Source organism: Morone saxatilis, unplaced genomic scaffold, assembly GCF_004916995.1.
Source record: "Morone saxatilis isolate NCDOM2014 unplaced genomic scaffold, NCSU_SB_2.0 Contig18, whole genome shotgun sequence".
Lineage (NCBI taxonomy): Eukaryota > Metazoa > Chordata > Actinopteri > Moronidae > Morone > Morone saxatilis.
Window position 1 is genome coordinate 24,826,527 of NW_023339740.1, and position 10,867 is coordinate 24,837,393.

The 10,867-nt window shown below is 40.7% G+C and overlaps 1 protein-coding gene across 1 annotated transcript; it reads right to left on the minus strand.

Annotated features, from left to right (window-relative positions):
* Positions 1-986: 986 nt before the first annotated feature.
* Positions 987-10,867, minus strand: si:dkeyp-87e7.4 (uncharacterized protein LOC557283 homolog; the record flags this gene model as incomplete). Its single annotated transcript, XM_035662237.1, is given in 2 exon segments — positions 987-4,661; positions 10,803-10,867. A coding segment is annotated over 1 exon segment (1,068 nt). The 3' UTR covers positions 987-3,583.

The following is a 10,867-nucleotide window of genomic DNA, read 5'->3' on the forward strand; positions in this document are numbered from 1 at the left end:
TCCTCTGTAGATAAAAACGTCTCATTCTAAGGTAACAAAAACACAACTATTCTTATTTTCAAGTGATGACACACAAATGAAAACATACCTATGAACATGTTCCATTTTCCAATAGATCCTCCTAAATGTTTCACACTGGACCTTTAAATTTGAACAAGACCAAATTTTTACTTCAATGATTTGGTTCCCATTGTAAGACAGACCTAGAAATGTGGACACGTCCTTTAATCAAGAAAATGCCTCACAATTACCTCAAGCCCTGTGTCACGTCTTTAAATTGCGTGTTCTGTCTGACAAACAGCCCAAAACCCAAAGACATTCAGTTTACTATCACAAGCAAAGCTTAGATTCTCTGCCCAAACCTGATTGGACGCAACACGGTCCAACGGGTTGGGGTCCAAAACTGCTGCGGCTCAGACTTAATTAGTTATACATTTATATCTATTTATAATATATTTAATATTTTATTAATAATGCATGCAACTGTAATTAATGAGTGAATTTGGTAATTATTAGTTTTGATAATAATAATGTGTGTTATTTGCACAAAGTAATTTACTTTAGTAGTTTGCTTTATTTTTAGCAGAAATTCTGGATTGGGTCGGGTTTGGACCCAAAACTGCCTCCATGGTTCAGGCACACCGAATTCTTCTGGGGTCGTACCTGAATTTTGGTGCCCGATTAGAGCTAATTATTAACAACAAGAACAGTAGAAAATCCTTACAACTGAGAAGTTGGGAGTCCATTTTTTGGCATTATTACAATTAAAAAAAGACTAATTGTCTATTGACTGACTAATCCCTTCATAGTTTCAGCTTTATCACTCTCAGAAAGGGAATAAGTGCATTTTCCAATGATCAACAGCAGCCATCACATGGTAATAAAATAAACTGTCAGCATTGGAGATCGTACTACATGTGTTGGGAGTTAAGTCATATTATGTTCTGGGAAATGTTGTAGTTGAGGATTAAAAAATAAAATTCAGATTCTTTTCAGATCAGTTTTATTGAACAAAAAACTTTTCAAAGATCATGTAGGAAATACAATATTATACAAGTGTTGCACAAACAGGACTAACAGAAAGAAAGACCTAGAAAAGGGAATTGTAGATGGTGAACATGACTGTATACAAACAGATCTGAGAGGGGGCACAAAGAAACCGAGACTGTAAAACGTAAAAATTCACCAGAACAGAGATGTGGAAATCCATAGGGCCGACCAGCAAACACTGTTGTGGTCTGAGTTTAAACAGTGGAACAGATTCCTAATTCATAGTGGATGGACCTCAAATCAGAAAGCACACCTTTTCACTTTAGAACTGCACAGCAACATGAAGACATGGTGTTTGGAAATACAGTTTTTTATTTTTTTATTGAATTGTTTTCATGATATTTGAAACAAAACTGTAATTTAATGACCTAACTGCAGTTTAGTTCTTTCTTACCTGGACCTTATGATATGGTGGTTTAAGTAGTCAACATTTATTTTTTGGAATAAAAGATGTAGTTTGACAAATTTATCTTATAATCAAGGTCCGCTTTCTTCCACATTTAAACGGTCTCTGGATCTGTAAGCTCAGGAAAAAGCTAGCAAGTGGACTACGAGTTAAGATTTTGTTTCTGAGGTTATGTTTGACCTCAGAAACAAACACCTCAACTTAAGCGCTCAATAACAACGTGTTTGTCTTGTGGAATGTAATTTTGCCCAAACATCTCATACAAATTATTTTAAGGGGAATACACAGGAGTTTCTCACAGATAACATGAAAATGGATTCATGTGGTCCCTCACAGTAAGAACCCATTGGAACGCACACAAGGCGGTTTAGCATGCTCATCCCAACCTGCAGGGGGCAGCAGTGCAATCAGTCCCTCAAAGAATAACTCAGTGGAAGTCACTGCTCTTAAAACACTCCAATCTGAACTAGAAGAAGAGAAACATGATGACATTCTTATGCCAGTCATTTAATTCAGCACCAACGTTGCAAAGTTAGCACCTGTAGCAAAAGACCAGTGTGGGTTCAAAGAAAGTGAAACTAAATTTTAGAGATCATTTCAAATATTTTCTACATGCTGCAGGAAATAAAAATATTAACGACTTGGATGCTCCTCCAGCCGTTGATGGACAACGACGCACTGACGCACTCTCAAAGTGCATTTTTTTACTTCTAAAAGGTGAGCAACAGTTTGATCACAGCTGAGGAATTCAAAAACAAAAAATCTATAAAGTAGACTTTTGTTGGGAGATTCATTAACGGAGCAGAACACAGATGAGTCCTGGTGGGAGATTTTAACTTAAACAAACATCATAAACATTTTTAAAATCAGCCAAACAAATGTCAATACTGACAGTTGATTGCCTGTGAAGTTCAGAAACTGGACAAAAGTAAATTTTGAGCAGCATTGACCAGCAGCTGATGGTCATTTCCCAGCCAGAGTGCACATCTTGGAGGTTTTGTATCTGGTGTTAAACATCTGAAGCTTATGGAGGTGGACCAGGGTCACATCATGGATGGAAGATTTTTGAGGGAAAATGTCAATTTGGAGAATAAACTCCATAAAGAGCATCTGGAGATCATGTTTAATAATGAGAAAATGTGGGAGAATTCTTATATCTGAGAATTCTCGATGATTAATGTCAGAGGTCAAAATGTTTTCACGAGGCCCGAGTCCTCTTCCATACTTGCTTTTTTCTTGCTTCCATCAATTCATGATTTGTCAAATCTTCCCAACAGTCAAAAATACTCTATAGGTCTTTTGTCTGCATGTGTGGATAAACTAAACCAAAGGAACACTTGGTGAAGGACCGAACAGATCATCCAGGTATCAATCTATCTCTGTATGGGCAGCGGGTTTGATTCCCTGCTGTACTCGCTCCCAAAGCCTTTCTGATTTCCAGTGGAAACACAACAAAAATACAAAAAAAGGAAGACAAACTAAACACGTTTCTCTTTCCCCCCCCTCTTGTTTAGTTTATTTGTTTTGCTGGAACCAACCAACCACCGCGTCTGCTCATCTGAAGACTTTGGAAACTGCCCTGCTCATCCACCAGTTCGTCTGGGCGTCCAAGTAAAAAATACTTTTTAACAAAATGGCGCTACACTTCAAATGAGTTATAAATACTCTTTAAACAACTGTGAGCCAAACCCAGTGCCTTACTGTAGGGCAATACAAATTCACCTTTGACCTGACAGTCACAGTGGATGCTGCATCCCAAAATTCATCAGCAACATTGGTTAGCAGCCAGTCAACTCAAAGCAGAATGATGGTTGGTTGAAGTACTGAGTAGCGTAAACTAACGTAGACAGTGAAAACGTACCAGCATTCAGCTGATAGTCATTTCCCAGCCTGCTGGGAAAAGCATCATCCAACTTCAAAAGCCTTTCAATGCCAAGTGCCCCTGTCAGGAACCAGAACTTCCACTGACAGATTCCAATTTCTCTACCTCCAATACTGAGCAGAGATCATAAAAACCCATGTAAGACGTCTGCTATGAACACTGGGGCTCAGCCAGGTAGAGGCTAATGGATGTAAAACACTAACATCTGCTAAAGGAGACAATGTGTGTGGGTTTGAGGGGAATTGTCATTTATTCTGGTATCTGAAGTCTCTCAGGACGTGGTTGAGGGGTTGGATCTGAATCACCGGAGACAGATTGACCTGTAGGATCTTCTGCGCTTTCCTGCGGGCCTCAGCCACCGAGCGAGAGTCATCCACCTTTATCACTTTCCATCTAAAACTGTTCTTGTCCTTCCAGCCATTTCTCTGCCGGGTCGGGTTGTTCAGTTCCTTGGAGCTCCGACCATCCCGGTGGAGGCCGTTGCTCCTCCAACCATTGCTGGTCATCTCTGTGTGAGTCTCTGGAAACGCGCGGCCATTGGCATAAAAGACCGGTGCTGAATCTCCAATGAGAGCACCGTCCAGTCGGATGGGACAGGACAGGCTCTTCTGGCTGAACAAGGCCACAGCGTTGGTGGGCGCCCCGCCACCGTTCTGAGAAGGCTGCAAAGGTATTCCTGAAAGCGTTGGAGGGTGCTGTTGCTGTGAAAAGGCAACAGAGGGCGCCTCAGAAGACGAGTCCCAGGAAGTGTGGATCTGGAGTCTGGCTGTGTGGAAGCCAGACAGGCCTTCAATGTTGGTCAGTCTGAGGCATGGCCGCACCTGCGACAACTCTACAGTCCGATTGGGTGTCCTGCTGCAGATGATAGCACGATGGTCCACCAGCAGCTCTGGAGGGCGAACCCCCTGAATCCTCGGGCTGATCCTCTCAGGGGTGTTCCACGACGGGTGCACCTCTCTTTTCTTGGTCAGGGGCCTCTTCCCCCTCCTCTTGGCAGTGGGTCTGACGCTCCTGTTGGGTGGCTTCAGCATGTCTTCAGTGAGGGGTTGGTTTGTACACGAGCGGTAGCCATACACATCCTTGCTGCGCAGCACGGTCGGCTTGTGGCCCTCTTCGCTCAGCTCCTGCAGGAAGGTGACCAGCTCCTCGCTGCTCGACAGGTCACGGGACATGGGGCTGAGGATCTTCAGGGCATCTAGGAGGACGTTGTGCCCCGCTGAGGAGATCCGCGACCAGGAGTGAACCGCCCTCCTCTCTTCATTGGCGAATATCAATGGCCGGCCAACCACGGGACCTCGCGCCGTGTGTGCCATGTTTCTAGTCCTGCCAGGAAAATACAGACAGCCTTTGGTTAAATGAAATCACAAAAAGGAACAACCCAAAGACTAATCAATAAAACCAAGAGATCATTATCAAAGTGTGTCAATCAGCCAACAAAAACAAGTCATCTGTTCAGAGCAAGTATGAACCCATCATGACATCACCCATTGGTTTGTGGAGAACCGCTTTGAAGCCTCGAGTTTGGCATAATGGTCATCGCCATGACAGTTTGTGGAAACCAGCGGGGGTGACATACTGCACTCATTGGCTGCACAGTTTTGACTCGTCCATAGCAGGAAGCAATTGCGGTTTGCCTGATCACACACGATCTCGTAGTACAGCTAAACAGTGTACTAAAATGATTCTGAAACGATTTTAGGCATCTCAAACAGAAACAGGAGGTAAAACTACATTTATATTTTTTTGAGCTTGAGGAAAAATATAGGCGAGACGTCGACTCTAGTGTTGCATGCACGGCTCACAGTGCATGCAACACTAGTGTCACAGTGTAGCTGCTCTAATTTATTAACACAGGCACCAAAATAAAAAAGCAAGATGTTCCGCCATGCATTGCAAATGCAGGCAGTGTGAACCAGGCTTTACCTTCAGGTGTGCATAGACTACAGGTTATGAACAAATATGTGAAATTATCAATTATCGTATTGGCTGAAAGAAAATCCATATTGTACATCCCTACATTTTATTTTGTCCTGTAAAACACTTTGAGGTGCATTTTATGTATGAAAGGTGCTGTATAAATAGTTATTTTATATTATTAGGTTTCTTAAAACATCGCTCTACCATCACGATCATCTCGCTGGTTCTGGGTGCTGTGACCTTCTGACCCCTGATCTCCTTACTATTGGTTATGTGATCTAGGAGCTACAGTGTGCTCTGCAGCTGAGCTCACTGCAGGATGTGATTGTTACCTGAGTACCTAAGTTACCTGATTATAAAATATTAGCATGAACGTGTACTGCTGCAGCTGTGAACACACAGGCTTGAGATTTTTATAGGTAGATTAATGCTCGGGGAGAAGCTTGTTTACTCTCGGCAGCAGTGTAATCTGACACCTCACATAGGCGGACCAGCAGACAGTAATACGCCGATTATAACGAAACAGTAAAGCTCCACATCTGCTGAGAGAAAGACCCCAGCTGGCTCGTTACTCTGAGCCGACGAGCAGGAGCCACTGTGACCTTCTCCAAGTTCAGCGCCAGTTCGACACCTTTACACCCCTTCATCTAAATGAACCTCGTTGGCTACCATGGCAACCAAGACCTTTGGGACAGCATACACAACGCCCTGGGATCCTCTTCCAACAGATAAAACATAAGAAAAACATCACTTGGTAGATCAAGTCTCTAGAAAGGTAAACTATGGCAAATATTACATTCATTCCCAGCACCAAAAACAAAAGGACATACAGATTAATAGGCAACAATGCATGAAAGGACATTTATTACAATTGTATAACGTTCCTCTTCTTGTTTAAATAAATATCGCTGTTGTGATTGTCCTTCTGCATCACATGGCCAAACAAGCTTACAAATAAAAAATGTGCAAAGCCACAGTTGAACTATTTTATTAGTATATCTACAGAAGCTTAGTGAAATCAAAAAGGTTTACGTCAGCACCAGCAGCCATGTGACACTAATGCTGAAATGAAGACGCAACTTTGCCATTATTAGATCCTTACCACTAGTGGGGCAAAAATTTAAGATTTGTCCTAAATAATCATAAATAATTTTTGATTCTTTGTTTAAATCGTTGTGAACTGAATCCATTTGGGCTGTTGGTCAGACAACAAAAAGCATTTAAAAAGATATTTTTTTTAATTCGAAATTAATTTTTTGTTAAAACTTTAAAAATTTGTTCGAACGTGGTTAATTTTCAAGGTGTAATGACCTGTTCAAATTCAAAATTTACAGTCTAGAAACCCAACAGACCGTCTGAAGTAGTTTGCCTTGTGATCCAGTTGAGGGCGCTCCACTATCAGCTTGACCTATAGCATGCTATATTGACCGGTCAGTTAACTGAGCTAGTGATGTTATGTCGTTTACTACGTGAATGGAAAACTTAGGGACCAAAACCACCTTGAGTTCACAAACCGCAACACCAAAGCATCTTAGAAGCTTCTGTCGACTTAAATGTGTAGTGTAATATATACACACACTAAAATATGCTTCTGAAACCATTTTAGGTGAGATATTATTTTGACTAGTGATCCGAATTTAGTGCGTTGAGCTGGACGGACTCACTGAGAATGAGCTGTCAATCACAAGGTAGCCACGCCCTAAAGCAAACCCTGTTTTATGGTCTATTTTACTCTAAACTGGACCAAAATTTACTAAGTGAACATCATGCTGTGTGGAAGCACACTTAAAACTAGAGATTGAGACCATAAACTCATTAGGAAACTGTTAACTGAGCTTATAAATCAAGTGAGAAATCGTCTCTTTTCTCCACAAGCCTGCATGGTATCAGTCTTTTATCGCAGCCAATGAAGTTGCCACCTGCTGGCCATTACACTGAATGAAAGTTTAAGACACTTCCACATTGACTCACTTCACAGATGCTCTGTCCATCATATATACTGTCAATGAAACAACAACTAAAAACAGTCATCCATTGGTAGGTGGAGGCAGCTTTCATTGTACTAAGCATAGAGGCATACCACTAAAAACACAAAAGACGACAAGCGTATGCATATATATGTGCCCACGCACCTTCTGGTAAAAAGAGACAATGGTGGCAGACTGATAGCATGCAGGTTTGAGGTGAATACCCAGATAGTGTATTATTCAACCGACACCCAAATCACATTTTTGTTGGCAGCATGTTGTGTGTTGTACTGAAGTTAATCATTTCAGAGTTTGTCTGGGGCGAGAGAAAAAAAGCAGCCAACCTTCATACTGCTAGCTGTTGTCCTGAGGTCTCAGTCTCTCTTTCACACACTCACTCACACTCCCACCCACCAAAGTCTGAGGGAGGATTTCGTCCTTGGACACAATGTTGTCTTGACATATTTTGTGCTTGAAAAAGGAGAAGTCATTACTTTACCAATATCCCATCAGACTACAACCTGCACGGTGAATCAAGCACTGGTGTTACAGCTGAGACTTGCCACTGCTTGCAATGTGATACTCTGTTTGATATTTCCTGGTTAAATGCAGGAGACCTGTGACAGATCCTGTTTCAGTTCAGCTAGTCTGACCAAGCATTCAGCCGCACTTTATTAGGTTCAAGTCAACATCCATCAGCTTCAGCTGTACTAAGGTTAGCCGTCCTCTGGTTTAAGATTAACATCCTTAGTTTCCACACTAATGTTTAGGGTTGCAACCAATGTTTATGTTTCATTATCAACTATAAGTTAGGGTTTGGAGAAACTAGCAACAGCCAGATAGATTTTAAAAGTTTTTATCCAACTACCTCATGTCTCATTCATACATTGTCATACATACTATATAGTTCAGGAAAATAACAAATTAACGATCTTAACAAAAAAGACTGCAACTCACTATTCACCCTCCTTTCCAACCATTGACAGTTTTTGGTTTGTCCTTTCTGGGCTACTGTAGAAACTTGGCGGTCCAACATGGCAGCCACCACAGAAGGTGACAAGACCATCAGCGAGAATATTGGCTATTTCTATATAGTTATTCTTTAATCCTGCTTGAAATAAAAATCCAATCCAATACTGACATCTCAATTAAAAAATTTATTCGTCCTCCCAATAGCTTAAATAAATACGGTATTCTTATGTTAAGCAATTAAATTGGCAAAGAGGGTTAGAGGGTCTTCTTTAACACAAAAGAGAGCACGGGTGTAAAGCAAGGGCAACAAACCCAGTGAAAGGCTAACTTACTTACCATGAATAAATGTTACCTTTAGAAACACTGAGCTAGCTGCTAGATAACCATAGTGACGGTAAACAGTGGGCGTTAATCAAAGAACTGCGATAGACCTCCGATACTGGGCAGTTGTCAAGGTGAAAAGTGCAGGCTACCAGTAAGCTACTCTGTGTGGCTTTTAAGTTGTTTTTTTAATTTCCCTAGACACACACCAGCCAAGAAGTGTAAGAAAAAGAAAGAGCCATGTACATGAAAAATTCAAATACAGCCTTCCAGAGCACTGGCAGCCATATTACTGCGTTGATGTTATTGGACATTTCCACTGCTTGTATTTCTACTTCAAGTGGACGATATGGACAAAATAAGTGAAGAAAATGTATGAATATTGAGATTCCTTTAATGCATAATCTCAATTCAAAGTACAATATGTACTGTTTAGTGTTTAAAATATATAAAACATCATATACTACAAAGATACATTCTAGGCTGTACCATTTAGTCAAATGGTCAGTTACAAAAAAAAATATGTTCTTGACCATTTCAGACCTTTTAAATACATTTTAAAGCTCAGACAATAAAAACATCCGTATTTCTGCAGCGGTTAAACACTATGGAAAATGATGGGTCACTCTATACAACCATATACTGCACATGAGGCTCTGACCCTGTTCTCTAAAATAGGCATTAACTCCAATTCAGAGAATTATTTAAGGTGTAAGATACATTTTTCATTGCCAGTCAAAAGGTGAAAAAGAATAAAGTGCCGAGAGAGGTCAGGAAAGGGAGAGGGACAAAGGTGTTAAAATGGAGGACAAAGTGAAAATAAGAATGGAGACAGAAGAAGGAGGAAGAAGAGGAGGCACAAGAGAGATAAGAGATTGTAAAATCCAGACACATCCATGCTGTGACTGCAAGCAAGCCGACTTCCCATGATTCACCATGACTGTACCACGCTCACAGGGAGTCTCTACATCCGGGTTTACCCACTTGGCCAGCAGTGATAGAGGGATAAACAAAGGGAGGATTGGTAGGAGGATGAAGGTTGGTGGGGGAAAATGAAAAAGCAAGGCCAATTGCAGTTTTTTAAGTGGGATGAAGTCCTTTCTGCCTGTGGCCACCAAACACTGTAACTCCTCCCTCAGTGTCAAAACTCTTGAGTCATTAGTCATAAAATGTAATGTCTCTGGTCAATGTGGATTATTCCATCATTCTTTGTAATAATTTATAACTTCTGCAATTTCACATTCTTTAAAAACTTACTACTATAACTCATTTCATTTCTGTCAGTTAAAGTATTTCTGATTGCGATATTATCCTATACATTTGTATAGAATATGTACATGCATGTGTATCCACTGTCACAGGTTCTGCTTTTGTTTCCTCTGTTCTCCACTCGCTTTGAGGATGGTTGGCGGGGGTGTGGTTGATTGTGGTTGGTCGAGCAGATGTGACTGCACATCACAAGAAGAAGGACTACAACAAACAGCAGTAACCACAATTTTTATACTAATGTACCTACCTCAGACATTACGTTAAATAATGTTAGGGAACAGTTTCACAGATTGACTGGACAAGCTGCTGCTCAGCTCTGAATGAGCTTCAAATGTGATGTGCTTGAAAGTATAACTGAGGGAAGCTTGTTTACTACCAAGGTTCAAACAGACTTTCAAGTACTTTTCAAGGATTATTTTCTCATTTTTTTATAATTAATTTTCGTATTTATTTATTTATAATGTGTCAATCATCCCAGTTGTGTTTTCTGATCCCAGTCATTTGATATTGAGTGTCTGCCGATACTGGTTCCCCGATCCAATCCTTTCCAATACAGGTGAATAGCTCTGGGTTGCATTAAGAAAAGAAACGCTGAGCATAAAGTGTCCCTGTACGCAGATGATCTGCTACGTTATGTGTAGGAAAAAAATGACTTGTTCCCCATCAATCAGTTTGCAGGGGATATAACTCAATCTAATTTGCCATTCACTCTCTCCCCAACAAAATTTAAATATTTAAGGAATCGACATTTCACAAACTTTATCACTACTATTTAACAATTTTTTTCTACGTACTAAAAACACAAGTTTACACTGGCAGGGAGAATACAACGTGTTACAATGAATATTGTTCCATAATATCTGTAATTATTTCAATATTTGCCTCTTTTGTAGCATTGACAGTTGTGTAATGTCAGAAACACGTCACTTTATAACGCATTACTCCCAAAACTGGACATAAGACACTGAATGCAATGAAGCTGCTGCTGCTTTGCTAATGTGGTGCTTTTGTTACTCACCTTATGGTCGCACCATGTTGAACACTGTATCCAGTTCTCTCTATACATCCATGGAGTAAACAGGG